At 37.7% G+C, this 21,736-nt stretch overlaps 1 protein-coding gene across 5 annotated transcripts in view; it reads right to left on the bottom strand.

The window, feature by feature from the left end:
* LOC149794847 (uncharacterized) overlaps positions 1–21,736 on the bottom strand; it is a 48,651-nt gene that overhangs the window by 14,642 nt on the left and 12,273 nt on the right. For 3 of the 5 annotated variants that reach the window (XR_016422202.1, XR_016422203.1, XM_089964502.1), the window contains exons 2-3: positions 13,164–13,347; positions 9,548–9,822 (exon numbers count right to left, since the gene is read on the bottom strand). Coding sequence is in view for 3 of the 5 variants with exons in the window: in XM_089964502.1 (XP_089820628.1) it covers positions 9,548–9,822; positions 13,164–13,347 (459 nt within the window). In the remaining 2 variants the exon portion in view is untranslated. The remainder of the gene's footprint in view (positions 1–9,547; positions 9,823–13,163; positions 13,348–21,736) is intronic. The other 2 variants (XM_089964503.1, XM_089964504.1) reach the window with 2 other exon arrangements.

Genomic DNA, 21,736 nt, shown 5'->3' with positions numbered 1-21,736 from the left:
GACACAATTCCGGCGGAGAAGAGAACGAAGCTTGACAGCACAAGGTATTTGCGTTATTCTCATGTAATTCGTTGATACCAATATAATGATTTGCTTATCTTTGCACGAATTTATTTGTTTAAATCCGTAGATCAGTTCTCTTGATAACAGTGTAACTGTGCGTGAGTTCATTTATCTGAATTGAGACACTGATCTTCTTTATATAAGTTCGTCGAATTGTCTGAATTTGTCATCTTGTTTGTTATAGGAACGTAAGAATTTCATGCACTATGTTAATGGTTGTCAGGATGGAATAGCCATTAGGAATTATATTAATCTTGTGAAACTAGGTTTTTTATGGTCTGTCATGTTAAGCTTGACCAGATAGCCTTTGTTATCTGTTTGAATTCCGATAGAACAACATTAGACATAACGAAAGGGGAGTAATGATTTATTCCCAGTTGAGTCTTTGACAAAAGATTTAGATTACTCTCTGTTTATTTTGAAAGGGGAATTAGCTCTACTGACGTATCCACTGAAGTATCTACTGACATATCCACGTACCTACTGATCCAAGTATCTATCTATCTACGTACTTACGTATCCACCTACCCACACAAAGTTTGAGGGCCGAAAAGAGGCGAGACAGTAGAGAGGTTGGCGAAGGGAAAAAGCGAAAGGACCTAGAGGAACAACCACAGTGAAGGTGGAGTGAACCGGAAATAAGCAGGTTATGAAATTGTACAAGGCAATGACTTTGATTGTTCACTCGATTCTATGATGAACCAATTCTATCATTTAAAACAAAACGGCTATTTATATAAATATATTTGTTTGAAATTCGGTGAGAGATTTATTTAAAAAAGAGTTATATGTTCCTTATGTAATGTTTTATCAGAGTTGTTTATGTAATTGGTTAAATTGTTTAGTTTGTTCATGTACTCGTGTCATTCTGTTCTATAAATCTACTCAGATATATATTTATTCCACCTATACGTCTCACACTTTATATTAATATTTACTCGAACCGGGTAATAACACCGACGGCGATCATCTCCTAGATGACGAGAACCGAATAAAGCGGACACCTTGTAAGAAGGTACAATTCGCCAATCAAAAACACCCACACACCGCTACACAGAAGTATATATATCTTCTTATTCAATCAAGTCAAACGGCCAATATCTACAGAGTCGGAATACGCGCGCGCGCGCGCGCGTGTGTGTGTGTGTGTATGTGTGTGATTCAGATTATTTATGTATCTTTAGCAATTTTTCAGCCATATCGTTACGATGTATGCAGTACGATAGCTTATCAGAAGATTCTTTCTACAAATATATATATATATATATATATATATATATATATATATATATATATATATATATATATATATATATATAGGCCAAACTTTATGCTAAACGGTCTATGTAGGCCTATCAGAAGACAGATTATGCCGAACATGCTAGGCCCTAGGATGTGCGGGGCCCAAGGCAACATGTGGGGCCTAATGCAGCATGCGGGCCCCAAGGCAGCAAAAGCGATGAGCGGGGCCCCAAGCAAACAAATTGCATTGCGGAGTTGATTTCTTGAAAGTGCGGGGCTCAAGGCGGTTGCCTCGTTTCCCTTGCCCTAGGCCCGGCCTGATGCCAAACGGTATATGTATGGTCATCCGAAGATTCTCTATGGCAAACGGTCTATGTAGGGTCATCCGAAGACTTTTTATGCCATAGTGTCTATGTAGGCCCATCAGAAGACTGTTTATGCAAAATGGTCTAGATAGGCCCATCAGAAGACTTGTTATGCCAAAATGTCTATATATGCCCATCAGAAGACTTGTTATGCCAAATGGTCTAGATAAGCCCATCAGAAGAATATTTATGCCAAATGGTCTATATACGCCCATCAGAAGACCTTTTATGCCAAATGGTCTAGATAGGCCCATCAGAAGACATTTTATGCCAAATGGTCGAGATAGGCCCATCAGAAGACCTTTTATGCCAAATAGTCTATGTAGGCCTATGCCAAATGATATATGTAGGTCTATTAAAAACTTTGCATGCCAAGGAACACAGCTAAAGTTTGGATAGGAAAAGACGACGATCTTGTTGCCAAGCATTTAAATACAGATAACCACTCTTTGTGTGATTATTATTGGTAGGTATGGAAAAGGTACATTACAACGAAGCGTATTAAAAAAATTTTATAAAAAAATTCAACTCTCTCTCTCTCTCCAAAAGGACAAAATTGTCTTTGTGAAATTTTATTGAAATTTCCAACAATTGTGACATGTAGCCAAAGTTTACATCTTAACGTTATTTTGTGTACGTGACGTAACCTTCTAGTTGTTTATATTGAACATTCTCTGACGAAGGCAAATTAGCCGAACACTTTGGAATCTCGGAAAGGCTTTGTTACTTAAAACTCAATATGCATGTATGCATGCATGCATGCATGCATGCATGTATGTATGTATGTATGTATGTATGTATGTATGTATGTATGTATGTATGTATGTATGTATGTATGTATGTATGCATGTATGTACGTATGTACAATGAACTCTTTATATGGCAGAATTTTAATTCAGAGATGCTCGAGAACAATGATGTTAAACCTACTCAGATGGGAATCAGGAACCACCACGACTGCTTCAAAGGAACGCAGTCCTTTGATCAAAATCGACTATTGCCGCAAGCATCATTATTGCATCATTGGCGACTCAGTCTCGAGAGACCATGCGAATAGAGCCCTTGGGGTGTTGTCTGTCTCTGGGGTGTTGGCATCGTCTGCTGTGGCTGTGTAGGCCTATACGCGAGTGACAGTCCCTATTGCAGTTGGTGCAGACATACTGGGAAGTTTGAGTTACTGTGGTTGCTGCCGCGTTCTTCTTACTCTCACGTTTCTCTGCCGCCAACTGGCCTCTCCTCGCTTAAGCGACTAATCTGCCCTTGCTTACCGTCAGTCTCCAAGGTGCCTCGGTCCTCGGCCAGTACTTCCCAGCCATCGGGTGAAATGTCGCATGCCTTCATGTCCCTCTTGCACACATCCTTGAAACGGAGTGAGGGGCGGCCGACTCTTCTCATGCCAGTGGCCAGCTGTCCATATAGGATGTCCTTTGGCAGCCTCCCATCCTCCATGCGTCGGACGTGTCCCAGCCGTCGAAGGCGGCACTTGCTCAGCAGGAAGTACATGCTGGGGGTACTTGCACGCTGCAGGATCTCGCTGTGTGGGACACGGTCTTGCAAACTGATTTTCAGGATGCGTTTTAGGCACCGTATATGGAAGAAGTTGAGCCGGCGCTCTTTCATCATGTAGGTACTCAAGGTCTCGCTTCCATATAGAAGGGTGCTGAAAACGCAGGCCTGGTAGACTTGGACCTTGGTGTGCTCTGTCAGCGCGTTGTTTTCCCACACCCTCTTCGTTAGTCTTGCCATGATGGTGTTTGCCTTTCCAATCCTTCTGTCCAGCTCCATATCAAGCGAAAGAGTGTTGCTGATGGTTGACCCCAGGTAGGTAAAGTTTTTGACTGCTTCCAGGGTGACACCGTCGATTTTGATGGAAGAGGAAATGGTGGTATCTCGCACGCTGACATTTGTCTTTTCCAGGCTGATGGTGAGCCCAAACTGCATGCAGGCATCATGGAGGGGGGGGAGGGGTGCGAGGCCTGGGCCTGACGTGCCGCTTGCCAAAGGAAAGTGAAGAGTCTCTCATAGCCTCTCCTTTCCAGGTGTAGTGATCGCCGCAGGACCACTGTCTCGCTCTTCTGGGTAGGATGTTACTTGCATATGGCCTCTCCTACACTAATGTGTCCACATTAGCACCTTTACGCGGGGCCCCCTGTTTTCACAGAGCCTGCTGTGTGGCACGACCGAGTGCCCGGCGGTGTAACTGGGTGGGCAGGCTGGGCTCGTTAGCCTTGGCAGGCAGCCAGTCTAAGAGAAGGGAAACTCTGACTCCAAACACGGGCAGATGAAGCTTGTTAGCCTTGTCAGGCAGTTCGTCTAGGGGAAGGAAACTCTGATTCAAAACCCACCAAGTACCATCCATTGGATAATGGCTCCACTGCCATGTAGATACCTTCGGGAGAAGGAAAGGCTACGGGAGTAAACCCAGACAGAAAATCCGGAGTGGAGCCCCCAAGGCGGCTGGGTGTCGACTACGACTTCCTTCCATCAGCTCCTGCATCCAAAAAGGTACCAAATGTCATGCTCAGCATTCCTTTGGACCCCACCAGCAAGGACGAGAGGGGGATCCTGACGTATGGGCAGCCCAGGATCTCCATACTCCACGCCCAGGTTTGCGCCCTGGAGAGGTCACTCCAGTCTCGCTACTGAGTGAGGAAACAACACGGAAGCTCACAGTTTACGGGTTAAAAGTCCCACGCGATTGGTGTAGGGACTGGGTGCCACGGGTCAGCTTTGACGGTGGGAGGGATCATCGTGTCCCACTGGTCGACTACCGCCCGCCTCAATCCGGGCAGCCCCCAGTCAATAAGGTGTTGACCCGCCATCGTCTCCCTGCTCCAGTGGGTGTCGGGAGCTCAGTGTGTTGCTCAGCATGACAAGCAGACGGAAACTACACACCAGACAAAATAAACAAAAAACCAATAAAGAAGGCATAGCGGCGGTAAATCGCCAAATGTGGGACGGTTGACAGAGTTCAGTGCAAAAGGACCGATCAGATATAGACAGAATAGTGGCGTGGTCAAAAATGTAAGCGGGAATAGGCATCATTTGTATAAGAAAATGTCACTAAAATTTCAATATGCTTAGATTTTGTTTTTGTCCATAACCAAAACATATACAATCAAAAGGGTAACTACTTATTTAAACTAACACAATAATTTCAAATACTCCTCAGACTAATGGAAACAAAGTTTTAAAAAAAATTGAGAGTAGGAGGGATACAAGGGACCTTCATGTGGATGAAGTATGATGCACGGACGTCGTGGGGCTTGTCACAAGGCGGTACGCGAATTGAACAGGCTTGCGGAAGAGCGTCAGTTTAAGCCACATGAAGCAAATGACTCGGAAACACAAGCACGGGGACTAATATAAGGTTACCATTATAACTAAGGGACTAACCACTTTTGAACCATTTCGGATCTTTATTAGTTAATTAAGATAAAAAAATAAAAAGAGAAGGCCTAACCCGAGTCAGGAGAAACATAACAAAATAAAGGAAATGTTGGCCCTCACTCAGATACAGCCTGTCTCATTTAAGATCATACTAGCCCAATGTGAGGAACCACACAATATGACCACCCACATCAAACACTAGGTTTTCTTTTGAATAACGACTTAGTACACCGTTCACTCGCCAAAATTCTAAATTGATAACAAAATTATAAATCAAATCAAACCTCTGAAATAAAGAGGAACACTTAGAACTGATATTTGCTATAGAGGCTGTCCTTGCACATGTATCTATAGCATACACACAATATAGCAAAATACACATAGCAAACACAGGACATAGGGGACCTCTAGCAAAGGTCACTAAAATCTTTACGGGTAGGGTTTTCGAACTAGGTGAATGAAACCTGGCTCGGATGAACAACCCTATAGATAACACCAGGGACAATAAATAAATACCCCATAAAAAATTTAACTTAAATAAATTTTTGATCAAAATTCTTTTTATAATAAAAACAAAAACAAACGACACACCTATGGGTGAAACAATCACACATAAAACAACTTTTCCTGTTCTTTTTCGGGGGGGGGGGGCGTCTGTCTGGTGCCACCCCCACCCCCACCCAAAAAAAAGAATTTGGGAAGAGTACAGACACGTGGGTCTGACTCAGATCATAGTGTCCTAGGAATAGGAAATGTGTGGCTAACCAAATTCTAAATAAACACCAATCAGAGATTTGTGGCGGCTTATCTAATGAAGCGGAAATGGAATTAAATATAAAAGCTTTCTGGATGCACGTACGAAGCAGCAAAATAGTAGAATGACAGGAGGAGAAGAAACCGTCCAGAGCGGAAAGAAGGAGAAAGGAAATTGTGCATTAAAAAGTAAAAGGAAGGAGCAAGTAAAGAGGAAGAGGTGGAAACTGAAGAAAGGAAGACTGAAGCATATGCTTAAAACGGTCAACACAAAGAATAGTGATTTTCTCATATGTGGATCGGAGTATTCCGAATGATGAATAAACTTGTTCAATTCCATTGGACTAACCTGGTCACTTACTATGTCTATTGTATTGGGCAGAAATTAAAGTCCTTATGTTAAATATATTTAATAATTTGATTCTTTATTTTTTATATGTAAGCGTGTGATTTGGACTTTTTACGTAGCTTTAACAATATTTCAGTCATATCGCTACGATGTCTGCAGTGTGACAGTTTATTGTGATGTCTAGCACTGGGGCATCATCCCGCAGACATGTAGCATGATGTCCCACCCAGTCACATTATCCTGACACCAGGCCAACCAGTCCTAACACTAACCTCTTAATGCTGAGTGCCAAGTGAGGCAGCTGTTAGTACCATTTTTGTAAGTCTTTGGTATGACTCGGCCGGGGATCAAACCCACGACCTCCCGCATCCGAGACGGACGTTCTAACCACTAGGCCAACGGAGCGGTCATTACATTTTAATATGACATACATACATACATACATACATACATACATACATACATACATACATACATACATATTGAGTTTGAAAAATTCATAATGATGTTTTAGACAAATCCAGAACAACAATACAGCCCTTTCCTCTCGACGATTTCGTGCAACTTTGTTTGGTGGTTGTTTAAAAGATGGAGGAGTTTTGCATTTTAACTATTTTGTCTGGCAAAAATCCATTTTTAATTAAATAGCATTTGTAATCTCCGACATCGATAATGGCACAGGCAATTTACTTAACACTTCTATAGCCAATTAAAATGTAGCGAAGAACGTTTTCCAAATCAGTATGTCAGTTCCAAATAGCTTACGGTCTAAAGCAGTTTACTGTCTTCATTGTATGTAGCATTTGACCATTAATGTGCCTGGATTTAAAAGTATAAAAATTAAAGTATAACAGGGACAGAGTCGTAGTGTTTCTGTGGATTATGAGAAACAGAAATAAATTGTTCTGCGGCCTGATCGCTGTTTTTTGACTTCTATTGATTTTGCTCATTATGTTTATACAAGATTTGCCATGCCTAACTTTAAAACTACATATTACGAAAACATTGATTTTATGCAATTTGCACCAGACATTTTATCCTAGATTCGGCTGTTTTATCCACTATCTTCTGTATTTGCTCCAACTCTTTTCTATCTCTCGTTCATATAAGAAAGTCTCAGAAACAAAAGGGGAAGATTGGATTGTAAATGATTTAGACACTATCATCCAATTAATAAGTCATACTGAAAATTACAGCTGCAGGGATCATAGATTATTCATATAATGAACGGTATTCACATTTACAGAATGCTTCGAATTACACAACAGCTGATTACACGAATGCCTTTAATTATACGATAGTTGTTTGCACAAGGTCCTTTAATTACATGATACCTGATTCATGAAGTTTCAAAATACAAATGCAACAATTTCGGAAATCAATTGTTTTGTTTAATAAACCATCTGGACGTGTGCCATTCCTCTTTTTCCTTGTCTGGTTCCTGAATGCTGTTTTTCCATGGCTTCATATTCAGGCTAAGGGTGTTTCTTTTACTTTCAAAAATTAATTTCCTATTTTATTTTATATTCAACCATCCTCTGATAAAGATTTCCAAATCCATTTGATAGGTATCTCATTTTACAGAGAGAGAGAGAGAGAGTATTTGATCTGTTTTTTGTGGTGTTTTTTTTTTTTTGTTGCAGTTTGGTATGTGTGTGATAAACAAGGACGCGAATACTGAAGCAAATACTGACGTCAAAGCCTAATTTTATAGCTGGTATTGGAATTGAAGAAAGTTGGTTTTGCAACTACGCTCATTGCTACACTAGACATACCATGTTGATCATTATAGGCGGTACTTAAATTGTATAAATTTGAAAATATGAAATAGCATGGCAGGCATGGTGTGTCGCTTTGGCCGATGGAATTTAACATAATTAATGGCAGAATTAATGAGCCACTGGCGTTTGCAAAAGCTGCCACTCTGCTATCGAATGGCGCCGATATGGCTTACTGATAAATCTGCTTAGGTTATCATTTCAGAGCTGGGTTTATGAATTTATATATTATTTAATAGGAATAGTGTCTTGGAACTAAGAGATATGGTGATGTGAAGCTGAGTCAAAATTCATACTGTATACAATTAAAATAAATATTTATTTTAAGTGTAATATGGGGGACAGGTTAATTTGTGAAACATATTTTGTCTCGGAAAAGTGCTGATATTAAATATTTAAAATAAGGTTGTTTGTTTGTATGCTGTTGTTTATCAGCCAATACAAGCCATATAATTGGGGAATTTCATACCTCCATTCAATCATAAACAATTACATAGTTTTACACATTCTAGCAAATTTGTTTAGGATCCTTTTTATACTTAATTGATACTAATGAGTTTTTTCGTTTGTTTAAAAAATTCATTCCTCTAATTGTCAACGTCTTCGCTTATGTTCTCAAAGTTTTCTTTATCGGGCATTTTAAGTTATGTTTCACTTGCAGTCTTTGTCAAGCAGCATATATTCTTGTCCTATTACATTTTCATGTAAGCCTTCCATCATAAACGGCTTCGATATGCAATAAGTCATTGATTATCTACAACCAGTCTTTTGTTTGAATGCTCATTGTGTACAACTGCTGTAAGCAGTAACGCGTTTTTCCATGTGTTGTATTTTCTTCTGTCTTGTACAAATTTTACATATTGCAGTTTCTATTTATTTTGCGGAACTAATAAACGATATTATAGGAAATACGGCTGATGGTCTTCGTTCGAAAGTATGCTCTTCTGGATAGGTGAGTGGGTGGTGTACATGCTCCTGTGCACAGGTAAGTGGACGGTGGAAATGCTCTTCTGGATAGGTGAGTTGGTGGTGGAAATGCATCTGTGCACAGGTGAGTGGGTGGTGGAAATACTCCTGTGCACAGGTGAGTGTGTGGTGGAAAAGCTCCTCTGGTTAGGCGAGTTGGTGGTGGAAATGATATTATGGATAGGTGAGTGGGTGGTGGCTATACTCTTGTGGTTAGGTGAGTGGGTGGTGGAAACGCTCTAGGTGAGCCTTTAGTGAAAATATTCTTCTGGACAGGTGAGTGGGTTGAAGAAATACTCTTGTGAACAGTTGAGTTGGCGGTGGAAAATTATTTAAAGCTAAAAGAGGAGGCTCGGGTAATCCAGGCACATAATATTGGTGTGTTATGTTTATTCATGCATGTAATGTAGATTAAACTAGGAAAATGAATATTATTTTCTGGTAATTTCCTTTTCTTTCTGTTAATTATGACTAATAGCTGAAACTTAATTGTGGTCTAGAGAGTACAGAAGCGATATCCTACTATTGAATAATGATATGCTTAATTACGACTTGATGTAACAACAACATTGGTATACAAAATGCTTTTATGTCCACACTACACACACAAACATACACACACGCACAGAGAAGAAACCGACCTAAAATTTTTGTTTCGCAAACCATTGGCAGAGAGTCGTTGCAGTTTTTTCCCTTCAACCATAAGTCTATAAATACATCATTGAATACCTCTCGCTGCAGCTCGATATGAACGCAAGGATCATACGAAGGAGGATAGTCAAGAAACAGGTTAGTAAGATAGAGGGGTATACTACAGTCATCCCAAGTAAAGGTATCCAAGTCACTGGCATTCGGAGCGTGTAGACCAGACCAAAACGGACCGGAAAACCGTCCTAAAGAATGAATCGTTGATTTTCTGTCAAAAGAAACAGAATGAATAGGTAAAAGGACAATTATATGCGGACGAAATGTTCAGTTTAATTATCGGTTAGAATTTTGAGTGCAGTCATAGTACTGGATGACAATGCGTGTCATATGATTGTATTGCTACGAGTTTTTATTTGCTTGTCCATTTAGTAGCACAGCAAAATTATAAATGAAGCTTAACTAGATGGGGCCATTTTTATTTTATATAAAACATATCCAGAGGGTACGGTGCCATCTATTAGCAGATTCATTTAGTAATATATTCTCATTTATCATATATAGTGTGTGAAGTTTAATATTTTGTATTATGATAACATGTTGACATATCACTTTATGTAATTTTGATTGGTCCAAATAAGCCAACGAAGTTATTTTGCAGTATTCTCTTTACTGATTGGCTGCGATCGTGGAAATGTTTTACCCGCCTTCTGGAATTTTTTTTGTTTTACTATTACTATCAACATTTAGGCGGCCAGTTTTCGAAATCAAATTCCCAAAAGGCATTAGGAAAAAAGGTCATGTCTGCCGGAATATGGTAAAATTGGGCTTGTCACATATAAATCTCGGGTTATTGGTCAATTGATAGAGTGCGGGGTGGTGGGTTATTTGAACTTGGAATGCATCAGATGACAAGCGTGGTAGAAATGTTAACTTATAGGAGTAAACAAACTCACCTCTGTACACTGAATAATGTGCACATATACCGGTCTCCCAACTGACCGAAAGTTATCCAATCACAGCATTTAAGAGGCCGTAATCAGCTCAAACGAACTAATATTTCTTACTTTGTGATGCAGTTCCGATTCTGTTCTACTACTGTTACAATGTGTGTGTGTGTGTGTGTGTGTCTGTGTGTGTGTGTGTGATTTGGATTTTTAACGTAGCGTGGGAGCGGGGATACCGAAGATTTCAGGCGGAAAAGATAAAATTACATTGCATACTCTTTTAATTCAGATAAAGGTCCATTCCCATGGGGATATCATTCCCGAGGGAGATGGGGTTTTGGGGGGTGAACAGGGACTCGTATCGCTGCTTACAGGTAAATTTTAAACAACGATACGAGTCCCCGTGATGGGATGGGGATTTCAGGGTCTGAGCTATATATTCCCCTCGCGCTGCAATAGGCTGTATGGCAGTTTAACAGTTGAGACAAATTGTTTATTTAAAAGACATCAACCTTGCGCAAAACGTTTTAGCTTTCTAGACGGTTACTTCATTCGGATTGGCTTTCATACAGAATTCAGCTGTAAACATGTTAAAGTTATGGTCCATTCACACTTCTCTCAGTATAGGTAGCATAAAACTTATATCTATACATTTTTAATATATAATATTTAAGTCAATGTCTTTAAATGCCTTATTTATTAACTTTGATTATCTATGTTACCAAATGTATGATATTTTAAATTTGATTATCGATGTTAACACATGTATTATATTTAACATTGATTATTGAAGTTGTTAATGTATGATATTTAACTTTGATTATCGATGTTATCAATGCATAATAATTAACTTTGATTATCGATGTTAGCAAATGTATGGTATTTAACTTTGATTATCAGTGTCACCAAATGTATGGTATTTAACTTTGATTATCCATGTTACCAAATGTATGGTATTTAACTTTGATTATCCATGTTACCAAATGTATGGTATTTAACTTTGATTATCGATGTTACCAAATGTATGATTTTTAAATTTGATTATAGATGTTACCAAATGTATATTTAACTTTGAATATCGATGTTACCAAATGTATGATATTTAACTTTGATTATGGATGTTACCAAATGTATGATATTCAACTTTGATTATCTATGTTACCAAATGTATGGTATTTAACTTTGATTATCGATGTTACCAAATGTATGATATTTAACTTTGATTATGGATGTAACCAAATGTATAATATTTAACTTTGATTATCGATGTTACCAAATGTATGATATTTATCTTTGATTATCGATGTTACCAATTGTATATGTATAATATTTAACTTTGATTATTGACGTTGCTAATGTGTGATATTTAACTTTGGTTATCGACGTTGCAAATGTATGATATTTAACTTTGGTTATCAATGCATTATTATTAACTTTGATTATCGATGTTACCAAATTTATGGTATTTAACTTTGATTATAGATATTACAAAATATCAGATATTTAACTTTAATTATTGAAGTTGCCAATGTATGATATTTAACTTTGATTATCGACATTGCCAATGTATGATATTTAACTTTGATTATCGACGTTGCCAATGTATGATATTTAACTTTGACGTCAATGCATTATAATTAAATTTGATTATTGACATTGACATTGTATGATATTTAACTTTGATTATTATTGACGTTGCCAGTGTATGATGTTTAACTTTGATTAATGACCTTGCCAATGTATGATATTTAACTTTGATTATTATTGACGTTGCCAATGTATGATGTTTAACTTTGATTAATGACCTTGCCAATGTGTGATATTTAACTTTGATTATTGAAGTTGCCAATGTATGATATTTAACTTTGATTATTATTGACGTTGCCAATGTATGATGTTTAACTTTGATTAATGACCTTGCCAATGTGTGATATTTAACTTTGATTATTGAAGTTGCCAATGTATGATATTTAACTTTGATTATTATTGACGTTGCCAATGTATGATGTTTAACTTTGATTAATGACCTTGCCAATGTATGATATTTAACTTTGATTATTATTGACGTTGCCAATGTATGATATTTAACTTTGATTATTATTGACGTTGCCAGTGTATGATGTTTAACTTTGATTAATGACCTTGCCAATGTGTGATATTTAACTTTGATTATTATTGACGTTGCCAATGTATGATGTTTAACTTTGATTAATGACCTTGCCAATGTGTGATATTTAACTTTGATTATTGAAGTTGCCAATGTATGATATTTAACTTTGATTACCGACGTAGCCAACACATTGTTTCTTACACAGCCCTTATCATTACGGTAAAACGTTTAGGATGCAGTATAGCACTGGGTAAATTGGATGCTTTGATGAGATGCGCTATCAGGAAAGGAATCAGCACTATCAAAACATTATTTATTGTACACTGACAGACAATACTTTCTTACTTTCAGATCCATGTACACTCGTGGAATGGACATAGCAAAATCAAGAATAGTTTTTGTATTGTGTTTACAGTTGAAGAGAGGTTACAAGTACAGTAGCGTCACATTCACATGAAAATAATGCAGTCAGAAGAACGAGAGCTTTTGCTTCAGATAGTGATATAAAGATCTCATGAGGTTGGAAAATATGCCAGAAAGAAGAAAAGAACTTGCAGTAAATGTTTCCACATATCCCATTCCTGACTACTCTGTATAGAAAGAAGGTGTCCACCAGCTCCACGGCAAACGGCTCTTGACTCCGTCCATGGTTTATTCATATTGTGTATAGTGAATATACTCGAGGGTCGTGTCGCTGAAATACCCAGGAAAACCGCTCCCATCAACACAATGTATACAGCTGTAATAGGCAAAGGTACAGTGTTACCATGGTTTCCAGTGATTTTGCATATTGATTGCAGTGTTTTAATAATGGAAAACGTCAAACCGAGTGAGATCGAATCGTCCAATCTGACTTGCTCGCCTAAAGCATAATTTAGGCAAAATGATGTCACTAATTTGGTGGGCAAAAACCAGTAGCCCTTGATATTAGAAAATGTATATAGTGCATGACCAAATATACTCAGAGCTTTAACCTGTTTAATGCATTTGGGGTTCACTAGCTGTGAAATAAGTCAAGAGCTTAAAGACTAAAACAAATTATATTAATGGCGGTATTATTTTAGTGTCCAAATCGTGCTACGATGTGATGTCATCGCAGCTAGTCTGCGAATGGTGATTACTAGGACAAAGGTAACTAAGTGTGCCTTATCTGCTGAGTGATAGTTCGAAATAAAATTACAATACTACGACAATAGCAACGTAAGAATTTCAAGGCATCATTAGGTAAAGAGCATAAACAACTTAGTTACAGAAAAACTTATATTTTTCCGTCTCTAGGCGTCCATTTCTTGGATAACTAAAATGGCATGAACAGCTACCAGAGGACGCCCATACTAACTACTCAGAATGTGAGACGACACAGTAATCGCGATTGGACGGGGTGGGGGCATTGTCCAAGCGATCTCTGTACTAGAGTGTTTTTTTTCGCATGAAACATTTATTTAGTCTTTTCGCTAGCTCAGAACAAAAAGACTCAATAAATGCAGATATTTGTTATTTTGTGGTTAGAGCAAACAACTTAGCAAACATATAAAGATAGGTACAATGATGTAAGCAGTTGAAGAGAAATTAAAATGCTATAACATGTAAGTCCTTGTTATTGCTGTTGTGGGTTCACGGCCATTTTCCAGTACACGATAGGCTATCCATGGAGGCCAGTATAACTGCTGAAAGAAGAACTCGAGAAAGTTTAGGTGAGAATTACCAACCCAACGGAAGCTATTGCGTTTCTTTATGACATACTCATATTGGCCGAGCCAGAGACTCAAACCCACAGTGGTGAGATGGAAGTGATATGATTGAGACCACTCGGCAAGCCGGGACCCCAACCGTTAAGTATGCGATCATATGATAGAATTTAATTTTCATTTTTAAGCACATGGTTTTATGCTGTCAATAATGAAGTGATGTAAATTATAATTCTTCGGATACTTTTTACATTTCTTTAAAGTTTGAACCCTTTTTAACAATTATGCCACAACCGTATAGAATAATTTTAAAACAGTTTATGCTTAATACAACGAACCATAGTTTTTCTTATAAACTGTAAGGTGGCAAACTTTGCTTATTTCTGAAAGACAATGTGAAATATTGGCATCACTAAATAAAGGTGGTTTAATTTCTCTATATATTGCAATATGAATATTTTCCTGAAATAGGTAACAATGTGAAATATTGGCTTCACTAGATAAAAAGCGATGAATTCCCCTATATTTTGCAATATGAATATTTTGCTGAAATAAGTAACAAATATTTCAGAATTGTAAAATACGTGCAAGTTTACGTCAGTATTTAATGTCGCAAGTGTTAACGTACGGATTACATAAAGCACATTCATAATACTCATGTTTAAATAGTTCTGTTCCCCTATAAACCTAAAATATTATTTCATTACCTTTTTATTCCATTTTGTCTTGCATATTTAAAATATTGATCAGAATCTTTCTCTAGCATTCTGTTTTGTTTTATATTCAAACTCTTATCTGCTACACAACATCAACTATTCAAATTTTGCTCTGATGCATACTCTCTGGTCTATGATCGTTAGGTATGAGTTAGCATATAATTCTGTGTTTATTTAGATTTTTCTCTCTTTTATTTTGTTGAGTTACCTTCTGGCGCGGTATACGGTCCATTTCCCTTGAAAATCAATAACATCATGATTGAAGTTGATTTAAAAATTGACATTTTCGCTTATGACCGTGTATGTTATGGACCAGTTGAAATGCCTCTTTACTTTCGACCGTGTGTGTTACAGACCAATTCGAATGTCTCTTTGCTTATATAAAACCGTGTATGTTACACACCAATCGGAATGCCACTTTCCTTATGCATCGTATGTTATGGACTAATTGGACTGTAGGAAGATACTAAAATTCCAGAAAATGACATCAGTAAAAAGAGGACAATCGGTGCAAATATGGGGCATGAGTCTCTAAGACTTCCTCCATGCCCAAGGCAAAAGATGGCAAATGACAAATAGTACGTCATACTTATTGGCTGTTACATCTTTAGTAAATAATAAAGTCAAACATTTTCAGCTTCACAATAACAAAGGACTTAAAATGAAATCGTATCATTCAAATAATAGGCTCCAATGCAAATACTGCTCGGAGCTTTTATGACGTAAATTATCTTGCTGCCTAGAGTATTTTGAAAACCATGAATGATTCATTTAAAGCCTCGTTTTGCAATTTTTACTGTTGAGTGCTTACTTGTACATGAATTATGACGCGGAATGATAAATTCTAAGTAGTACCATTCGTCTTGGAAGACTTATTCACAGGATAGGTTCATTCATTTGATTAAATAATCATTCGTTGGAATTAAAATGCTCTAACATTCATTTAAATACTGTTTGGATTAATAGCTGTACCGAATTACTGTGAATTCATTTCAAGACATTTGGATATATAACTGCATTAGAATTACCGTGAATTCATTTCAAGACATTTGGATGTATAACTGCATTAGAATTACCGTGAATTCATTTCAAGACATTTGGATGTATAACTGCATTAGAATTACCGTGAATTCATTTCAAGACATTTGGATTAATAGCTGTACCGAATTACTGTGAATTCATTTCAAGACATTTGGATGTATAACTGCATTAGAATTACCGTGAATTCATTTCAAGACATTTGGATATATAACTGCATTAGAATTACCGTGAATTCATTTCAAGACATTTGGATTAATAGCTGTACTGAATTACTGTGAATTCATTTCAAGACATTTGGATGTATAACTGTATTAGAATTACCGTGAATTCATTTAAAGACATTTGGATATATAACTGCATTAGAATTACCGTGAATTCATTTCAAGACATTTGGATATATAACTGCATTGGAATTACCGTGAATTCATTTAAAGACTTTCTGAGATTACATCAGTTATTCCTTCTCTACTGTCGACACATCAGTAGTGTAATTACATCATTTGGATTACTATGAACTATTGGAATTGATATAAAATTTAGGATCTTGGGATTCCATGCACTACACTGTAAGTTATTTTTGTTTATTTAACTGTGCATTCTATGGAAATGAATTAATAGTTACAAGTATACAAAACTTCGAAAATGGTGAACATTAAAACCAGTGCATATATTTATGCTGTTTCGTTTGTCCCTCGAGTTGGGATATGAACGTACTATCACTAACTGCCATGTTTTCTGTTAATATGTGAGTGTCTAGTCAGTCGCATTTGTTCTCCTAAATGTCTGTGGCACACTTGCCAGAAGAAGCTGCTTGTGATTGTTTTATCAATGGACGACGTGTTGAAGTTCTGAGATTTACATTACTCGCGCTTTTGCATCACCTCTACAATTGTCACGACTCTATGGTCACAAACTAATTGTGAGTGTATGATTTTGATTCGTATTGTAGCTTATGCAATTTTCCAGTCATATCGCTACGATGTTTGCAGTGTGGCAGTTTATAGTGATATCTAGTACTAGGACATCATGCCGCAGACATGTGGCATGATGTCTCACCCAGTCGCATTATCCTGAAACCAGGCAGACCAGTCATAAGACTAACTCTTAATACTGAGCGCCTAGTGAGGCAGCTCCTAGTACCGATTTTATAAGTCTTTGGTATGACTCGGCCGGGGTTCGGACCCACGACCTCCCTTTTCCAAGGCGGGCGCTCTAGCCACTTAGGTCACCGAAGCGGTTACAAACTAAGTAATAGAAGTAATAGAAGAGTTTAGCAAAACCAGCAAGTTTTCAAAATTTAACAAACAATTTAATTATCAAAGACATGAATGAAAATGTGAGAGGAATTTACAATATTATGAAGTGAATCCAAACTAGTCCTTATAAAGGTCTACGCATGTCCTAAATGAATGAAACGTTAAAAATTTCAAAACAGGAAATGTACTGGTCCTCCAAGAACAGTGACGTTATCAAGATGGCGTTGTCAATAATTTCTTTGAATACTTTATAACAGATACAAGTTCCAGAATTATATTATAGTCTACATAATGAGCATTTTCTACTTCTACTGAACATTTCAAAGAAATAAATGTTTTTCCTCAAGAAAAATATATAAGTACAACAAAATAAAACACGTTTGCAGACACGCAACATGAACACAATAAATGTGAATGATTCAAAATTCGGAATCGAATTGATTGCTTAATTCTCGTCTTATATACACCATTCATTGCGACTTTATTTCGCTATAGACCCCACGTGACAGAATACACTACTCATTTTGTGTCCATATGGCCTATTCATGTGACCTAGCCCAAGCAATGGGAAGTTTCGGAATTATTCTAGAAACATCGAAACCCCATCAACCACGACAAAAATTAAGTCATTAGTGCCATTTAAGTCTTATTATTAAGATTATTATCAATAATTGTCAACACATACCTAAACATATATTTATAGATCCTACGCAATATTTAGATCTTAACATATTCAAGTCATGTAGGCAAAGCGAAAATAAAAATATTCTGTAGATCTTAAAGCCATGAATAAATTTATTTTAAAAAATTAGATAACATCATACACCAGGATTACAAAAAAAAAACAACAACATATAATTCAATTATCGTCTATAAAAAATATGTACCTACAGTATGAATGAGACTGCACATGTTTGAGGGATTTTGTGCCGGATCTTTCCAAGACCCATGTTCAATATTGAAGACTATTGGGAAGTTTTGAAGCATTACTACTAATCACCATGATATCGCATTCCCTCCTTCAGCTTGCCGTAGAAGATCTTCTTTGGTAGTCGATCCTCTTGACATCCAGATGACGCGGCATATCTGTCTCAACTGTGATTTCATCAGCAGAGTGTGGATGCTTGAAATGCCTGCCACTATGAAAACCTCAGTGTCTGGGACATGTTCTGCCATCTTTTCCTCATCAGTTTCCTTAGACATCCTAATTTGAAATGGTTCAGCTTCTTGACATTGGCGTCTGTACAGAGTCAAGGTTTCACAAGCATACTGCAGGATTGGCAACACCATGGCTTTGAAGACTTTTTCATTTATTTGTAGATTGGTGTCTCACCGCTACCACACATTTTTGTGTGTAGTCTACCAATGGTTGCATTTGTTTCACCAGTTCTGGCCCTGGATTCATCGTCGATACACCACCGAGATAAGCAAATTTATCCACTGCCAGTAGTGTGTGTCTCTTCAAGGTCATGGTAAACCCGATGCACGACTTTTCTGGTGCATCACCAATGTTGTGTTGGTATTGACTGTTAAATTGAAAATGGCACAAGCTGAGGAGGAATAGTCTATACTCTGCTGCATGTCAGACTCAGATTTTACATTCAAGCAACAATTACCTGCAAATACTAATTCAAGAACAGTCATTTCCTACACATTCGTCTTTGCTTGTAGTCTAGTCAGATTGAAGTACTTCACACCAATCCGGTACCTGGTGTCAATTCAAGTGTCACAGTCGCGGAAGGCATCAGTAATCATTATATAGATTATCATATCGAAGAGGGTTGGAGCCAACACACAGCCTTATCTGACTCAATTGGTGATTGGGAATGGTTCAGATGATTCGCCCTTTTCCATGTGTGAGCCTCCGGCTTTGCAGATTTCTACTGGTTTTGCATGTCCTCCAGGTAATTTGCCATTCAGCGGCAGGTATTTTCTTTCACAGTTTCAGTCTGCGTTGGAGGATTAGTACGTGATATGTTGATTCATCTTTGGCCCATCGTACAATAGCCTCCTCTGGCATAGGTGACTTTTGATTGAGGATGTTGTTCAAGTGTTTTATCCATCTTTGAAGTATCTTTTCGTTGTCAATGAGCAGTCTGTCAGTACTCAGTATTGGATTTATTCTTAATGACTTTGAACCGTATATCGTCCTCGGAGCGTCATATACGTTCTTCATGGCATTCCTCTCTGTGTTGGACCGAATTATACCTGCTGTATTACTCAGCCAGGAGTATTGAATTTGTTGAACGCTGACTTCTTAGATGATCTAGTACTGTCGTCTAAACAGATATTATGTACCCGTTGTTTCTCATTCGGAAGTAACTGTATTGCAGCATTTAGCAATCTTGATGTTTAAGTCTGGCGGGACCAAGCGTTTTGAGTACAGCTGAGTACACGGTCCTTCTATTATGCGGAGTTGTCCTATACATTTTCGTAGTATTTAGCGATTGTATCGATTTGTCTGAAGAGTTATGCGACAAATGTCTGCTTCACATTCTCCTATTTAAGGAGACATTCAATATTTTGGCACTGTTCTGCCTTGTGGTACGCTGCTAGACTGAATATGGATATTGAGGTCGAATATTATGAGCCTGTGATCAGTCCAGCATTTTGCACTTCTCACTTGGACATCCTGCTGTCACTTATCATGACGATGACTTGGTCAATAAGATGTCAAAGCTTGGATCGTGGGTGCATCCATGACGACTTGTTACGGTTAATCGGGCAGAAGACTAAGTTGGTGATTTTCAGGCCATGCACAGCTCAGTAGGAGAAGTCTGTAGCTGTTGCATTTTCGAAAACTAATTTTGACAAAAATACATTGCTCTATCTGGTGATCTGTGCCAACTCTAGCATCTGTGAACACACTGGCAGCTGTAGCGGAAGACCTGCACAGTTTTGGCTCAGGTGGCATAGGGTCGCTTCTCACTGGACCGAAGCTGTGGAGTGACTAAGCAGCCCGTTTTAGAATCACACTCCTCACCATAATAGCAAGAGGAAAATGTGTCTTAGATATTGCCTGTTTCCACTTAGCCCTGATAAGCATACTTCTGCTAAAGGGGATCACGCCTTAGCGGTTGAACAAACAAGATAGACAACGCAACTCACCATCTGTGCTTGGGACGTACGGGTATTAATAAATCAGCTGACACACCAGGGAGAAGAACCGCTCTAGATGGTACAGAACTGGCCAAATTAAATAGCCAAATAGAAACCCTGAGTGAACTCGCTTGCCTGACGAAGGACAACTCACCGAAGTAGGCGATGACTAAACCGTCTTCTGGGGTGGTCGTAGTAAAGACAAGTGTTCTGAAGCTGGTGTTAGGTCTGCATTCAAATTATAGCTAGTTATCAAAAGTCTCACAAAATGACAGACAAGGCGAAAGAGGCTTTCACTTTCTGGAAAAAGTCATGCAGTGTCATCAACGCCTATGCATCCACTCGTAACCAACCCAGAGGAGACCAACGACAAATTTTACGAAGACATGGAAAGTCTTGCTATAAAAGTACCGAAGGCACACTAGCTTGATAAATTTAGATACAACCATTTTTATTAATCTGCCACATTGGAGGACAATCACTAAAACAGCCAAAGAACTAGCACAAGTATATATATATATATATATATATATATATATATATATATATATATATATATATATATATATATATATATATATATATATATATATATATATATATATATATATATATATATATATATATTTATTTATTTATTTATATATAAAACTTACAAACACATGCACAACACAAACACTTAACATAAAACAATGGGACACTTCAAAAAGTCTACGTACTCGAATCACTTAGGGAAATTTACAACAAAATGTATAGCTATACAAAGTTGTACAAAAATAATTGACAAGCAGGTTCTCGTGTCTATCACATCGTGAACCTGTATATATTGAGGTATTCTAAGCTGTGAACAAGGGACGGAAACACAGCGTCACAAGAGGTTAACGCCGGCTTCAAGAATTGGTAAAGGTTTCATATTCCGGTAGAGCTTTTATGAAAATACTTTTATGAGAAGTCTCCACCAGCGTTTACGATAATGTTTTCCATAAAGTGTTAGTAATGCTCTTCCCCATGACCAGAGAGAGAGAGAGAGAGAAGAAGAAGAAGAAGAAGAAGAAGGAGACGAAGAAGAAGAAGTTCAAGTTCTCTTGAAAGAGGTGTCACTTGACGGCGTAGCTATGGCTACCTCTGGGGAATATGGCAAGCGAAGGTACGGGATTCTGTAACGATACAAGCCTCTTTGAGATTCCGACGAACGGACTAACTTTATTGATATACTCAACGTATAAAGTTACATTCCAATATCAATATACATAAACTTAAATTACGGATATCAGAGATACATATAAAACTACGACATTGCTTCACTTACCAACACTTACATTTGTATT

Source organism: Sinohyriopsis cumingii, chromosome 7, assembly GCF_028554795.1.
Source record: "Sinohyriopsis cumingii isolate HCF-2022 chromosome 7, ASM2855479v2, whole genome shotgun sequence".
Classification (NCBI taxonomy): Eukaryota; Metazoa; Mollusca; class Bivalvia; order Unionida; family Unionidae; genus Sinohyriopsis; species Sinohyriopsis cumingii.
This window is presented reverse-complemented; position numbering and strand designations above follow the sequence as displayed.